This window comes from Malus domestica, chromosome 04 (genome assembly GCF_042453785.1).
Source record: "Malus domestica chromosome 04, GDT2T_hap1".
Classification (NCBI taxonomy): domain Eukaryota; kingdom Viridiplantae; phylum Streptophyta; class Magnoliopsida; order Rosales; family Rosaceae; genus Malus; species Malus domestica.
The window spans coordinates 5,042,176-5,058,965 of record NC_091664.1 but is presented as its reverse complement, the minus strand read 5'-3'; the positions used below and the strand labels follow the sequence as shown (position 1 = coordinate 5,058,965).

Here is a 16,790-nt window from a genome sequence, read left to right as displayed (position 1 = left end):
AAGTGTGGGGGTCTTTCAAAAAAGGACAAAACCATACTGAAAATGTAAAAGACATTTCGCAGATTTGAATTCGACATAATGATGCTTATTAAGTAAGCATATGATTGGACATGGCCATTGGGTCATGCATGTTGGTCATAGTAAGGAAAGAATGAAAGCCAAGAAGTGATTTTCTCATAATTTCTAGTGAGGCATGAATGCCTAAAAAGATAGATAAAGTCTATCTTAATTGTTCCTTACTTCTTGAAGTGGAAAATGTGATCGATTTAATGATAGCATTACAAGAAACTACAATTATGAAAGAATTGTGGGGGTTGGTTAAAAGTAATTTGCTAATTGAACGACATTTAAGATGTCATCTCCTGTAATGAGTAATTGTTTAAGGTATGGCAAGGTTAGAGACCTTCTTACAACTACCTTAAATGTGGGGGAGTATGCCCAAGTATTAGCAAATTACTAACTAAAATCCCAACATGTACGGTTGAGGACTTGACATTGTAAATCAACTACTCTCGTATGAAATATAATTTCATAAGATGGATTGTGCACACCATTAAAAATAGTCAACCTAGTAGTGGATCCAATTATTAAAGGTTAGACTAGAGAGTAAGTTGATCATCGAGAGGAATGAGGCTAAAGCCAACATAATTAATGAATCAGCCGAGCGGAAACCTAACTTAGTTGATTGGAGATCCCATGGTCTAAGTTCAATAGGCAAACTGGTTGGGCATGATTCAAAGAAATTAACACACTATATACCTCATTCCTATGGTGGAAGAAGTGTGTTGTCTGCAGAAGTTTTAGGTTGTATATTTATACTTAATGACAATGATATCTTATAAATAAGAGGAATAGAGCAGACTATTCTTAATCAGTGGTCACCTATGTGAGAGTAGAAGTGGGTCGCTTCTATGAGAATGAGATGGCTAAATTCTCTAAAGCTCTCATGAATCCGGGATTTGTTCAGGACCAAAATGAACACAACCGTATGAACCGGAATATATTAGGATTAGTGATGTGTGTTGCTTATTGTCTCGGTTTACTACTACGGTGAACAGTTCAAGATTCTATATTCACTGCGTCACCAAGTAAATCCGATAAGTATTCACTAGGGTAGGTTCAAGTCCAAAAGACACCTCTCCCGATGCATCTCTTGTCCTCCTGTACTCTCAAATTCTTCCTAATTTTTCATTCATGTGGGGGATTGTTGGAAATTATATATTATAATATGAAATATTGTAATATATAATTTTAATAATTGAATGAAAAATAGTGTTAACCAATTTCTTAGAAAGGTTATGTTGTTTAAGTGATATTCCCTTAATAAGTGATGTATACTTATAGTGAAAAGTTACATCTCTTTAATAAGTAGAAGTTGGATTCTATATAAACCCATGAAACCATTGGTATTAGATAAAGAGAAATTAGAGTTAATTTTTACTCTTGAGAAATAGGGTTTCCCCACTTTATTTCTCTCATTCTTAGTCAAACTCCGAGTCGTGTCTTGAGAGTACGGAATATATGAAGTTCGCCAGAGTCCGAAGATTGAAGTGCTTTGACTTCGGATTATAGATTGTTGAATCCTGGGAGATAGACGCCTATCGAACTACAAGCACAAGAGTAGGGGCGAAATTCTATCTTTAGGACATTGCATTTATGCAAGCCTCAATCTCCAAGTTTGTCAGTTCTCTAACTTTCACTCTAGTTGTTTATATTAATCTCATATATAATTGATGTTGTGAATTTCTTTATTATTATTGTTATTATTGGAATTATATTGTTATTTTTCATATTTTCTAATATTGCTCCAACAAATTGGATAATGGCCATGCAAGAGGAACTAAATCAATTTGTTAGAAATGCTGTATGGTACCTTGTTCCCAGACCTAAAGAAACAAATGTTATTGGAACGAAGTGGGTTTTTAGGAATAAAACTGATGAACACGGTATCATCACGAGAAATAAAGCTCGCCTTGTTGCTCAAGGATATACTTAGGTAGAAGGATTGGATTTTGGCAAGACATTTGCTCCCATTGCGAGATTGGAGTCCATTTGCTTGTTACTTGCTTTTGCATGTCATCTACGTTTTAAATTATATCAAATGGATGTCAAGAGTGCTTTTTTAAATGGAGTACTTCAAGAAGAAGTATACGTGGAGCAGCCTAAGGGGTTTGTTGATCCAAAACATCCTGATCATGTGTATCGATTGAAGAAAGCTCTGTACGGTTTGAAACAAGCTCCTAGAGCATGGTACGAAAAACTCTCAACTCATTTGTTAAAGAAAGGATATACTCCAGAAGCTGTTGACAAAACCTTGTTCATTAAAAAAATCAAGAAGGATGTGATGATAGCTCAGGTGTATGTGGATGATATAGTGTTTGGTTCAACATTGGACATAGTAAAAGAATTTACTGAGGTTATGCAGAGTGAATTCGAAATGAGCATGTGTGGGGAGCTGAACTTTTTCTTGGGATTACAAGTCAAACAAGTTGAAAATGGTAGTTTTTTCTTTCAGACAAAATATGCAAGTGAGCTAGTTAAGAAGTTTGGGTTAAATTCAGCAAAACCAGTCTCATATCCCATGGCAACAACCACAAAACTTCACAAGGATCCAAATGGAAACAATGTTGATCAAACACTTTATAGGAGTATGATTGGAAGTTTATTGTACCTTACTGCTAGTAGGCCTGATATCTCTTATAGTGTCGGTGCTTGTGCAAGATATCAAGCTGATCCAAAAGAATTGCATCTGGAAACTATCAAAAGAATGATCAGATATGTGAGCAGCACGGTTGATTTTGGATTACATTATTCCTTTGAAACCAATTCTGAAATTGCTGGATTTTCAGATGCCGATTAGGCAGGAAATGTTGATGATCGAAAAAGTACTTTAGGAGGATGTTTCTATGTTGGAAATAATCTTGTTGCTTGGCATAGTAAGAAACAAAACTGTGTTTCTTATCCACTGCCGAAGCCGAATACATTGATGCTGGTAGCTGTTGTACATAATTGCTTTGGATGAAGCAAATGATTAGTGATTATGGCATTAATCAAGGCACTTTTTCTGTTTTCTGTGATAACACTAGTGCTATAAACATTTCCAAGAATCTTGTTCAACATTCTCGTACCAAACATATTGACATTCGTCACCACTTTATTAGTGTCTTGGTTGAAGAGAAGGTTTTAATGTTGGAGTTTATTGCCACTAAACATCAACTTGCAGACTTGTTTACTAAGCCTTTAGACACTCATTGTTTCGAAACTCTTCGAAAGGCATTAGGAATCTGTCGTGTTCTTTAATTTTTTTTTTCATTTTCCATTTTTTTTACTTAGTTGTTTCTTCCTAAAAATATTGAAAACGAAGTCCATTTTTGTTTTTTTTTTAGTCTGCAAAACTTTTGTCCACTACATTATTTGCTTTATGCTAAACATAATATGTTTTGCTTTGGTGGTTGATACTATATGTCTGTTTTCTGATTAAACATGTCTACTTGCCTGCAACTCCGCCCCCTGTGAGCTTTTGAGCCTCCAGTTAGTGTATGCATTTTTCATACACTTTTAAAATCGTTTCTGTGTGCTCTTTCTTATGTGATTTTTAACTCTCTAGAACTTGCTTTGAGATCTCTTGAGGCTTTGTATTGCTCCTTACTCTCTTTTTGAGATGAAAATAGGAATTACGTGGTTCCATCATTATCATATACGCCAGTGTCTTATTTTTTCCCTGGTCCATATTATTGAGCCTCTCCTTCAGTATATACTATCTTCCTTACCTTTTATACTCTGCTTCTCACCTCAGTTGCCCAATCCAAGCCACGGGGAGAGTCCACGATTGGTTCACCATTGAAGACTTAATATTGTGACGACAGTAACTTCCCAAGTCAAGAAATGATAATTAAATATAAATAAATAAATAAATAAAGATCCGTGTGTATAACACACATGGTGGTTGTTTATCTCTGAAGAAAATCAAAGGTACAGTTGTACATGAAGACCACAATATATCAAATGTGCAAAGCACTCTTTATTGCTCCAGTGGTTCTCTCTGTCTCAACCTCTCTCTAGTTTTATTTCTAAAGGACTATAGTTTTATTGCTCCAGTGAGTTTAGGGGTTGCTGTTGAGTTTAGGGGTTGCATTCCTATGGTCTCGATTGTTTTGGCTTTCTCTAGTTCGTATTATGTTTTTGTGGACATTACATAAAATAAAAATAAAAAATAACAAAAAAATTGTCATTATCCTTATCTTTGCTATATCCTTTCAAATTTTAGATAATGTTGATTGTTTTATTTTTTGATTATCTTTTTGGTCTTTTAGTTGTTTTGCATTTGGACTCAACTTTTGTTCTTCTCTTATTTATTGTCGTGCTTTCAATTGTTGTACATAACATCTTTTTCATCATGGTTTCCTCACGCAAGTCTGCACGTCCCCATGCTCTGAAAGGCAAGACTCCTCTTATCACTCCTTCATTCTCTTATCCCTGTACCCGTTCTGTGACTCGTAAATTGTTTTCTTCCTCATCTGCTCCTTCAACTTTTCCTGCTGTTGATTTTTCCAACGAGATCTTCAAACATATTCTTGATCTGCGCTAGCAATTCTCTCTGTTGGAGCATTTCATTAAGATTTCTACCAATGATCTCAGCCATCCAATTTCTCAATTGGAGCAATGTCTCCAACGCATCCCCAACCACATGCTTGTGCCTCTTATCCATCTTTCATCCTCTGATGACGATTCTGGATTCAGTCCCGATTGTGTTACACCGCCTTCCCGTATTCCTTGTTCACCTGTTTTGGAACATACACCGCTGCCAACTCCTACTCCAAATGATGATCCTGAGGAGGATCCCGAAGAGGATCCAGAGGAAGATCTCTACTGGGTTACCGATGAAGACTCGCTGCCCAAGCATGATTGATTCTATGACTTCTTTGGCTTTTCCTATGACAAAAAGGGGGAGAGACTTTAGCTAGGGGGGAGAGATTTTAGCTAGGAGAGTTTTTTAGTTTAGTGAGAGTTTTAGCTAGGAGAGTATCTTAGTGAGAGTTTCTTTTAGTTTCTTATATTTGGAGAATAAACGATGTTTGAATGATTATCTTTATTTCTTAATAAAGTCTATTTTTATTGCAACATCTATCGTTTGTATGTCATGGGTATTTTGTTTAATGTGTGCAAATTACAACCTTTAGTGCATAAGTTTTAATATTTTCTTTCTTTTCTAAAATATTGCGAGTGAGGGTTTTGTCTAGGAAATGCCAAAGGGGGAGATTTCTAAACAAAACCCTCACTCGCAACATTTTAGAAAAGAAAAAAATTATTAAAACTTATGCAAGGTTGTAATCTGCACACATTAAACAAAATACTCGTGACATTCAAACAATAGATGTTGCAATAAAAATAGACTTTATTAAGAAATAAAGATAATCATTCAAACATCGTTTATTCTCCATATATAAGAAACTAAAAGAAACTCTCACTAAGATACTCTCTTAGCTAAAACTCTCACTAAACTAAAAAACTCTCCTAGCTAAAATCTCCCCCCTAGCTAAAGTCTCTCCCCCTTTTTGTCATAGGAAAAGCCAAAGACGTCATAGAAGCAATCATGCTTAGGCGGCGAGTCTTCATCGCTAACCCAGTAGAGATCTTCCTCTAGATCCTCTTCGGGATCCTCCTCAGGATTATCATCTGGAGTAGGAGTTGGCAGCGGTGTATGTTCCAGAACAGGTGAAAAAGGAATACAGGAAGGCGGTGTAACACAATCGGAATTGAATCCAGAATCGTCATCAGAGGATGAAAGAGAGAGAGTCCGTAAGGAAGAAAGTTAGCGCAGTAACATACATCGAAGTCATTGTCGTCGTCACAACCATAGGACAACCCTAGGGTTTGACGGTGTTCTGTCGGCGTCGTCCCAGGCGGCATCGTCCCAGCGCCGTTGTTGAATCTTCCACATCTCCATCCATTGGTCTTGGTTCGCTATTTCGCTGCGTTGGTTACTCTTCGGTGTTGAAGATTGACTGCTGTTTACGAATTGCGATAGCCCGCAATTGGGGCTTTTAATCTCCAGCAATTCTTAGGGTCTTGCCGCACCTATACTGCACCAACAGACTCTGCTTTTGAAGGATTTTCAACAATTGGTTGCACCTACACACTTTTCAACAGGTTCAACTATCTAATTTTATATTTAATTTTTTATATTATTATTTTGGAATGCCTTTTTTTCTAGGTTAATCTCTTGGTTTCCATGGACAAGTCACCCGTTGCCTTATGCCCATGGGGATTTCTTGACTTCTCTGCTACTTCTTCCAAATTGAATACTGCCACTGGTAAATTGTCCGGACAACTTCCAAAAGCACGGACCTTTGCTGCCATAAATGGTGTGTAAAGTTCAGTTAATTTAAGTCAACTTCCCTCTCCTACTGTTCGGGGAGATGTGACTTATGTCAAAATCAGTGAGGACCTTTATCAAGAACAATTACGTTCATGTCGAACAAACCTCATTGGTTGGCTTTTGTTAAAAAAAGGAACGATGCCGATGAAGACTGAGTTTCTCAAGAGTGCTTTGGCTTCTTTATGGAAGCTTCACAATTCATGGAAACTGGTACCTCTTGGCAAGGGCTATTTTGATCTTCACTTTTCCAGCGAAGAAGATATGAGAAGTGTGTGGGGTGGTGGAACCTGTACACTTCAATTTGGTCTTTTTAGGTTGTCTCAATGGCAACCAGATTTCAAACCTGGTGATGTCCTTCCCCAAACACATGCTCAGGTATGGATCAAAATATATGGCCTAAGTCAAGAGTATTGGCACCCTCGCATTCTTATGGAAATTGCTCGTGGAGTGGGTACCCCACTCCAGTTGGATCATGCTACATGTGAAAAGTTATATGGTTATTATGCTAGAATTCTGGTCGATGTGGATCTTTCTGCTGATTTGCCTTCGACTATTATGGTTGAGCGGGAACAACATGGTTTTTCTGTTGATATTATTTATGAGAATTTGCCACCAACCTGTGGACATTGTGGTGTAATTGGCCATAATACAAACAAATGCCGACATTTAAAGGGTAATCATTCTGATGGGATGCATCCGGATGTTGAGGCGCATCGTCGCGGACGGTCACCAACTCGTCAAGTTTATCGTCCAAAACCGTCGACTAAGACTGTTTCTCCTTCAGGTGATACTATACACATGGAACGTTCCCCTTCAGTTGAAATTATTCATAATAATCGTTCTACTGAACTTAATAATGATATGGGGGCCCCACTTTGTAGCTCTCTTGAGCAACGCCATACTGAACAAGTCAACGATTTTGCGAATCAAATACTAATGACTGTTGTGAATAATGAGCAAAGTGTGTTGGCTGACAAGGTCATTGATGCATTAACAGATCCTCATGGTCACTTAGAGACAATTTCAGATAGACAGCTTCTAGAGGTACAACCAACAAATATTATTAATGATTCCCCTTCTTGCAACTTGAAGGATACTCTTTCAGAGGAGATGAGAGATGTGCCTACGGAAGAAATTAATATCGACCACAATGTTGATGTTGATGTCCCACCTGGTTTTGGTTTAAGGAATGAGATCAACGTTGTGGATGCAGGGAAGGATTCAAATGACTTTACTCTAGTTCTTAGTAAATCCCAGCAGAAGAAACAAAAGAAAACCCAAAAAGTTACATGTAGGCAAGAAGAACCCTATGTTACATGGGCAGGAAGACAAGTTATCTCTACCTCCAAATGAAGCTAGTTTATTGGAATATTCGCGGTATTGGTAACTCTGATACACGTACGAAGCTTTCTAATGTTTACCACTCTCATCATCCTGACTTGGTTTGCATCTCTGAACCTATGGTTACTTTTGATTCTATTCCTTCTGCTTATTGGAATTCATTAGGTCTCTCTTTACTTATTGTCAATAACAGGGGTGATTTATTGCCTAATATTTGGGTTTTGTATTGTGCGGACTATTGTTCTCCTACTATGATTTCTTCTTCAGGGCAACGAGTTACTTTTCAGACTTCTTTTGAGGGTGTTCTTTCTCAGTTTACTATTGTTTATGCGGCTACTACCTCGACTCTTCGTCGTGCTTTATGGTGTGACCTCTTAAATATCCGTTCTAATACTACAATTCCGTGGATGGCAATTGGTGACTTTAATGCTATCCTTGGAGCGCATGAGCAAATGGGTGGTCATTTGCCTACTCGAACTTCATGTGAGGACTTTCGCAGTACTACTGAGCTTTGTGACTTTACTCATATGGATACTACTGGCGCTTTTTACACTTGGACTAATGGTTGGAATGTCTGTGGTTACATGGAGAAGCGTCTTGACCGTTCTCTTTATGACACACGTTGGTTACAGTCTTGGCCTTATACTAGTTGTTGTGCTTTACCTAGGGTCGTTTCTGATCATAATTGTCTAGTTTTCTCGGCTTCTGCTATTCGCCTTGGAGGTCTGCGGCCTTTTCGGTTTCAGTCCATGTGGACTTTACATTCAGAATTTTCTGGTTTGGTTGCTAAGTGTTGGCAATCAACTGTTGTCTATGGGTGTCCCATGTTTGTTATGTTGGAAAAGCTTAAGGCCCTTAAGCGTTGTCTTCGAGTTTGGAACTCTAATGTTTTTGGCGATGTCCATAGAAATGTCACTTTTGCTAAGGAAAGACTTCATAATATCCAAAATAGTATTTCTTCTGATGGGAATTCGCAAGAGAAGTTTAATGAGGAAGTTGTGGCTAAGACGGCTGTCCTCGATGCTCTTCAGATGCAAGAAGCTTTTTGGCATGACCGTGCTCGAGTTAAATGGCTCACTGAGGGTGATCGTAATACCGCTTTTTTCCATGCTTATGCTCGAGGTAGGCATTCTTCCTCCCGGATTGTAACTCTTTTAGATGGTGATAATGGACTCTCTTCACATACTGCTATTGTTGATCATGTGGTAAACTTTTATCAGTCTTTATATAATTCTTCGTTCACCCCAACTGGAATTGATGATGTTTGTGGTGTAATACCACCTATGGTTAGTGAAGAGGAAAATCTTTCTCTTTCTTGTTTACCTTCAGCAGATGAAATTAGAAGTGTTGTCTTTTCTATGGATCCCTCGAGTGCTCTGGGACCCGATGGTTTTCCTGGTTCCTTTTATCAGTCATGCTGGGATATTGTTGGTTTATATGTGATTGCTTTTGTACAAGATTTTTTTAAGCGTGGATGGCTTTATCCCAATGCCAATTGCAATTTTGTGGTGCTTATCCCTAAAGTAGAAGGTGTTGCCACGATTGCTCAGTATCGGCCCATTGCTCTTGCTAACTTTTTGTTCAAAATTATCCTCAAGATTCTTGCTGATCGGCTCGGCCCAATTGCCACTCGCATTATTTCTCCTCAACAAACGGCATTTTTGAAAGGTAGACGTATTTCTGATTGCATTGGGCTAGTTTCAGAAGGGTTCAATTTTATGGACAAAAAGGCTTTTGGTGGTAACGTAGGCATAAAAGTCGACATCGCTAAAGCTTTTGATACTTTGAACTGGGATTTTCTTCTCCATGTGCTTTCTAGTTTTGGCTTTTCTAGTATCTTTGTGGATTGGGTGCGTGTTTTATTACAGTCAGCTCGCCTTTCAATTCTGGTAAATGGCACACCGCATGGGTTTTTCTCTTGCTCCCGAGGGGTACGTCAGGGTGACCCTCTTTCTCCACTTCTTTTTTGTCTAGCAGAGGAAGCTTTGAGTAGAGGTTTATCTTTGCTTTTCTCTACTGGAAGGATTACTTCTATTTCAGCTCCGCGAAGTTGTTGCCCTCCTACTCATGTGTTATATGCTGATGATCTTTTCATTTTTTGTCATGGGAATGTTCGATCTCTTTGTTCTCTTCGAAATTTCTTGGATAAGTATGGTTGTGCATCGGGGCAACTTGTTAATGCATCTAAGAGTACTTTTTATCTCGGCTCTTCCTCAGTCCATCGTAAAGCTCATGTTTCCAGGCATCTTGGCTTTCGTTTGGGTGTTGTTCCTTTCACTTATTTTGGGGTACCCATTTTTCGCGGTAAGCTAAAGAGAATTCACTTTCAAGCTTTGGTAGACAAGGCTAAAGCTCGCCTTTCGGGTTGGAAAGGTAAACTTCTCTCAATGGCTGGACGATTTCAATTGGTACAGTCTGTTTATCAAAGCTTATTTCTCCACAACTTCTCAGTTTATCAATTGCCATCTTGCGTTTTAAAGCATCTTTCTGCTTGCGCAAGGAATTTTATTTGGTCAGGGGATTTATCTTCCCGAAAATTGGTAACAGGTGATTGGAGTATGGTGTGTGGACCTAAAAGATAAGGTGGGCTTGGTCTTCATGATTTAGCTTCTTTGAATTTGACGGTTTTGCTTAGTTTTGGATGGGATGCTTTACAATCTTACTCTCTGTGGGGTTCTTTTGCTCGTCAGCGTTTTCCTCTTTCGCCTTACAGAAATCAAAATATCTATTTACGGTCTTTTGTATGGCATGGTTTAAAGCGTGTTTTGCCTATTTTGAATAATAATAGTCGTTGGATTATTGGTGATGGGAGGTCAGTTTTCTTTTGGTTTGACAAATGGTTGGATGAGCCTATTATTAGCCCTTCTTTATTTTCGGTCATTTCACCTAAGGTTCTTCCTCGGGTTTTAGATGTTATTGAAGCACAAAGTTGGTCTTTGCCATATTATTTTTCAAATTTATTCCCTTCAATTGTGCAACAGATTTTACGTCTTCCTTTACCTTTAAATGCTAAGGATGATAAATTTATTTGGGAGCCCTCACCTACCGGGAAGTTTTCTTTTTCTTCTGGTTATCACCTTATTCGAATGAGACATAGTGATTGTGCTTGGGCTAAGGTTATCTGGCGACATTTTATTCCGCCACGACTATATATTTTGGCTTGGAGGCTTTTTCATGATAAACTTCCTACAGAAGATGCGCTACAACGATGTGGTATTTCTTTAGCATCCATTTGTTGTTTATGTCATAATTCTGAAGAATCTACTGCTCATCTTTTCTTTGGATGTCGGATATCTAGGCAACTTTGGAGGTGGTTAGCATGTCAATTTGGTACATCTTTACCTCTTCCAGATTCTTTGGTTGCTTTTTGGGATGTATATGTTCGTAAGCCATTTTCCAAACAATTGCACAATCTATGGATTTTTGCGGGTCTTTATACTATTTCAGCTATTTGGAAGGCTCGAAATAAATTTATTTTTGAGGGTCGTCCAATCTATTTTCATCGTCTTTGCATGTCTATCAATTCGGCGATTGTTCATGGTGGGAAGTTTATTCCTGGTTATTCTCAGGGTTTTGACACTCGGATCATTTCTTCTTTGGGGATCCAACCTATCCCTCGCAAGGCACCTACTATTCTTCATGTCCTTTGGTCTCCTCCTTGGTTTCCTTGGGTTAAGCTTAATACAGATGGTTTGTCTAAAGGAAATCCCGGTCTTGCTCCATGTGGAGGTGTTTTCAGGAATTGCCATGGTCTTTTTCTCGGAGGTTTCTGTCAATGGATTGGTCATTGCAACTCTTTTTTTGCAGAGTTATCAGCAATTATTATTGGTATTGAGTTTGCTTATCAGCGGGGTTGGCACTGTCTTTGGTTGGAAATTGATAGTTCTAGTGTTATTTCTGCTCTTCAATCATCTGATTTTGATCCTCCTTGGCCTCTTCATACGCAATGGTCTATTTGTTTAGATCGCATTCGGAAAATGACTTTCTACGCATCTCACATATATCGAGAAGAAAATCTTGTTGCGGACAATTTTGCTAACATGGGCTTGTCTTCTCCATCTTTAACATGACATGATTCTCCTCCGATGGCGGTTCGTGCTACTCTGTTTTCTGACTATGTTGGCTTGTCTGGTTACCGCTTCTCAAATTAATGTGCATGTTGGCATCCAGGTTTAGACCTTCATGTTTGGTTCTAGAGGGGTTAGGTTTCATGTCCCCCCCCTCTTTTCTTTGTTTCATTCTCATTTTTTGTTTCTATAAGGGTAAAGTTTATGTCCCCCCTTCTTTCTAGTGTATTCCCTTTTGTTGTCTCTGTTTTTTGGAGGGGTAAGGTTTATGTCCCCCCTGACTAGGTGTAACTTGTTTTTTCGTTATAAATAAAATTACCCTCGTACCGTCGAGGTTTTCCAAAAAAAAAAAAAAAAAAAGGATGAAAGATGGATAAGAGGCACAAGCATGTGGTTGGGGATGCGTTGGAGACATTGCTCCAATTGAGAAATTCGATGGCTGAGATCATCGGTAGAAATCTTAATGAAATGCTCCAACAGAGAGAATTGCTGGCGCATATCAAGAATATGTTTGAAGATCTCGTTGGAAAAATCAACAGCAGGAAAAGTTGAAGGAGCAGATGAGGAAGAAAACAATTTACGAGTCACATAAGGAGTGATAAGAGGAGTCTTGCCTTTTAGAGCATGGGGACGTGCAGACTTGCGTGAGGAAACCATGATGAAAAAGATGTTATGGACAACAATTGAAAGCATGACAATAAAAAAGAGAAGAACAAAAGTTGAGTCCAAATGCAAAACAACTAAAAGACCAAAAAGATAATCAAAAAAATAAAACAATCAACATTATCTAAAATTTGAAAGGATATAGCAAAGATAAGGATAATAACGATTTTTTTTGTTATTTTTATTTTTATTTTTTTGTAATGTCCACAAAAATAAAATACGAACTAGAGAAAGCCAAAACAATCGAGACTATAGAAATGCAATATGATTAAACAAGCCAACTCAACAGCAACCCCTAAACTCACAAGGAATATTCTCAAATGTCACTCAAAGTGTTTGGGGTGAAGTGTTTACACTCAAAAAGATCATTATGCGAATACTCTACCATAGGCTTGCAGATCAATTTCATCTCCACACATCAACAATTTACCCTCAAGAGATGAAATAGGTTCGTACGAAGAGGTATAACAGGACGTAAGCACTGGATTAAGATAAACGAGAATAAGGAGGACAGAAGTCCGAGAAGCTATAGAGTCCTTTAGAAATAAAACTGGAGAGATGTTGAGACAGAGAGAACCACTGGAGCAATAAAGAGTGCTTTGCACATTTGATATATTGTGGTCTTCATGTACAACTGTACCTTTGATTTTCTTCAGAGATAAACAACCACCATGTGTGTTATACACACGGATCTTGAATTTTTATTTTATTTTTTTAAAGTATCGTTTCTTGACTTGGGAAGTTACTGTCGTCACAATATTAAGTCTTCAATGGTGAACCAATCGTGGACTCTCCCCGTGGCTTGGATTGGGCAACTGAGGTGAGAAGTAGAGTATAAAAGGTGAGGAAGATAGTATATACTGAAGGAGAGGCTCAATAATGTGGACCAGGGAAAAAATAAGACACTGGCGTATATGATAATGATGGAACCACGTAATTCCTATTTTCATCTAAAAAAGAGAGTAAGGAGCAATACAAAGCCTCGAGAGATCTCAAAGCAAGTTCTAGAGAGTTAAAAATCACATAAGATAGAGCACACAGAAACGATTTTAAAAGTGTATGAAAAATGCATACACTAACTGGAGGCTCAAAAGCTCATAGGGGGCGGAGTTACAGGCAAGTAGACATGTTTAATCAGAAAATAGACATATAGAATCAACCACCAAAGCAAAACATATTATGTTTAGCACGAAGCAAATAATGTAGTGGACAAAAGTTTTGCAGACTAAAAAAAAACAAAAATGGACTTCGTTTTCAATATTTTTAGGAAGAAACAACTAAGTAAAAAAAATGGAAAATGAAAAAAAAATTTAAAGAACACGACAGATTCCTAATGCCTTTCGAAGAGTTTCAAAACGATGAGTGTCTAAAGGCTTAGTAAATAAGTCTGCAAGTTGATGTTCAGTGGCAATAAACTCCAACATTAAAACCTTCTCTTCAACCAAGACACAAATAAAGTGGTGACAAATGTCAATATGTTTGGTACGAGAATGTTGAACAGGATTCTTGGAAATGTTTATAGTGATTTTACCACTTGCAAAAGTAGGGATAAAAGCCCTTTAAAATACTTGCAAGAGTACAAGGTTATCGTAGTATAGCAGCTCAAGCAAGATCGATCTCCATAAAGATTGAATGAATAATTTATGTTAAAACCAAATCTTAATTAATTATTTGAAAACAAAGTTTGGAAGAAGGTGGTTTTATGACCTAAAATATTAAAAACGAATTTAATTAAAAACAATTAAATAAATTGAGAAAGTAAAGAAAACAAAAGAAAATAGTTTTGAAAATAAATTTGAGCATTAGGGTTCCGCTATCACCTTAACAATCCTACGTAGTTCTTCCAATTACTTATGAATTACACATGCATATTTTGTAGGTTAGGTTTTCCTAAAGTATATCCTACTTGGAAGCTCCAACATAGAACGTATATCAAACATGCAACCCGTCCGTGGCGTCCAAATTGAATGTGAACATGCAAGACTCATTAAGTTTTGTGAAATCCTTTTGAAAAACCATACAACCCTTAAGATGTGTCGTCCATCCTAAGAAGTTACAGATATTAATCACAAGAAGCCAGCGCCAATTTCAGGGACAGCCCTCCGCCAAAATTGCATCAAATTACTTTTCTAAATACCCTAATGGTGGCCAATCATCAAGACAATTAGATAGTTTAAAGCACAGTGATTAATAATTCAAAACTTGCATGCATAATATCATAGGTAAATTGAAAAGAAACTACATATTCTTGCTATGGCTCGTGGCCTCGCCCTAGCAAAAGAAACTAGTTACAAATAATCATAAAACAAAATATTATTAAAGACATGGATAGAAAACACCTTAAAAATAAACTTGAATTGTCAAAAGCTCCTCTAAAGCCAAAGTATTGCGTTCTCCCCTCCTCCTCTTTAACCTGATGGCTAAAAAGTCTTTTTTATACTAATACAAAATAAAACCCTAAAAGGTCTTAGAATAAAACTAGGAAACATAATAAAATAATAAAACAGAAAATAAAAGGTTTCCTATTTAAACTAAAATTCGGACTTCTCAGAAAATTCATCTTTTGACTGACCAAATCAACTCCGATTTGGTCTCGAAAGGTCTCTTTTTAAAGCTGAAGACGTCAACAACAAATCTTCAAAAGGAATCTTCCTCAAAATATGTCATGTTGACCTCCAAAATACCCAAAACGTCCAGAAACGTCAATCTGGGAAAGCTGCGCGCTGGGCCTTTATTTATTCGCCACGTTCAAACGGCTTAGTAGAAAAATCTGGAATTTTGACACAATCATCATGAAAGGCACACGAACATCCTCTAATTGGAATTACTCCAAAATTCGTCCGTTTGGTCACGTTTTGCTCCAGAGGAAGTTGAATGTCCTATATTGAAAATATAAAGCAAAGTATCAAAATTCTACCAAAAAATTAAGGAGACTCGACTAAAACCCTTACTTCTTGTCCTTTTTATTCCACACGTAATAAGTTGTATCCTTTTCTACTTGGGTTACAAAAAACCATTATAATGAATTAATCAATTTTTTTTATTCTAAGGAAGTATGTATTCAACTCCGCCTATGTCTTACATGGCCGGTCCCAAGCCCGGATAAAGGAGGAGGGGGAGGGCGTCAGGTAGTCGACAGCCGGCACTCCATGATCACGTCGAATCCTTATGAAAATGAATCCAGAACAAAATCGCGCTAAAGCTAGGGCGTCACCCGTAAGTGGCGCGCTGTGTGGCCTGAGCACAGTGATAAGTGAGCAAGGGTCGCTGCATCTCCATCGGCACCCGGATGCAGTGTTAAATGAGCAAGGGGGCCATAGAAACTTCTTTTCGAACGACTCCACTCAAAGTTGTTTGGGAGCATATGCTCCTATCAATTTTACCCGGGACACACAAAAGAAGTACTTTGATCCTATTAGACGGGGGAGGGTGAAGAAGCTAGGACAGAAGGGTAGAGTTCAAGAGAGCAAAATGCGTTTAGGAACGTGGAATATAGGAACCTTAACGGGAAAATCTATGGAAATAGTGGAAGTTATGGTGAGGAGAAGGATAAATATTATGTGCCTACAAGAAACTAAGTGGGTTGGTAGTAAGGCAAAGGATCTAGAAAACTCAGGGTTTAAACTTTGGTATTCGGGCACAAATAGAACGAGAAACGGTGTTGGCATCATCGTGGACAAGACCTTGGTACAAGATGTTGTAGATGTCAAGAGGGTAGGAGATAGAATCATGGCAATCAAGATTGTAATAGGACAAGAACTTATCAATGTGATTAGTGCGTACGCACCTCAAGTAGGGTTGGATACGAGTTCGAAGGAGAAATTTTGGGAAGATCTTGGAGACTTGGTGCAAGGAATTGCTCAGACGGAGAAGTTATTTATAGGAGGAGATTTAAATGGACACGTGGGCAGGGAGACAGGCAACTATGGAGGTTTTCATGGTGGCCATGGTTTTGGGGAGAGAAACGAGGATGGGGAAGCTATCTTGGATTTTGCAATGGCATATGATCTCTTCTTAGCCAACACCTTCTTTAAGAAGAGAGAAGAACATGTGATCACCTACAAGAGTGGGTCGTCAAAAACACAAATAGATTTTCTTCTAATGAGGAAAGGGGATCGTATAACTTGTAAGGATTGCAAAGTTATACCAGGAGAGAGCGTGGCTAATCAACATCGCTTGTTGGTGATGGATGTACATATCAAAAGAGTAAGACAAAAGAACAAGACTTGGAAGTGCCCAAGGACTAGATGGTGGAATCTAAAAGAAGAAAAACAAGTCATTTTCAAAGAGAAGGTAATCACCCAATGTGTGTGGGATAGAGAGGGGGAAGCTAGCCAAAT

At 38.0% G+C, this 16,790-nt stretch overlaps 1 protein-coding gene across 1 annotated transcript; it reads left to right on the top strand.

Annotated features, from left to right (window-relative positions):
* Nucleotides 1–6,517: 6,517 nt before the first annotated feature.
* Nucleotides 6,518–7,619, top strand: LOC139194943 (uncharacterized). Its single transcript, XM_070820105.1, has 2 exons — nt 6,518–7,423; nt 7,593–7,619. The coding sequence occupies exons 1-2, from the start codon at nt 6,518–6,520 to the stop codon at nt 7,617–7,619; spliced, it is 933 nt and encodes a 310-aa protein (XP_070676206.1).
* Nucleotides 7,620–16,790: the final 9,171 nt, after the last annotated feature.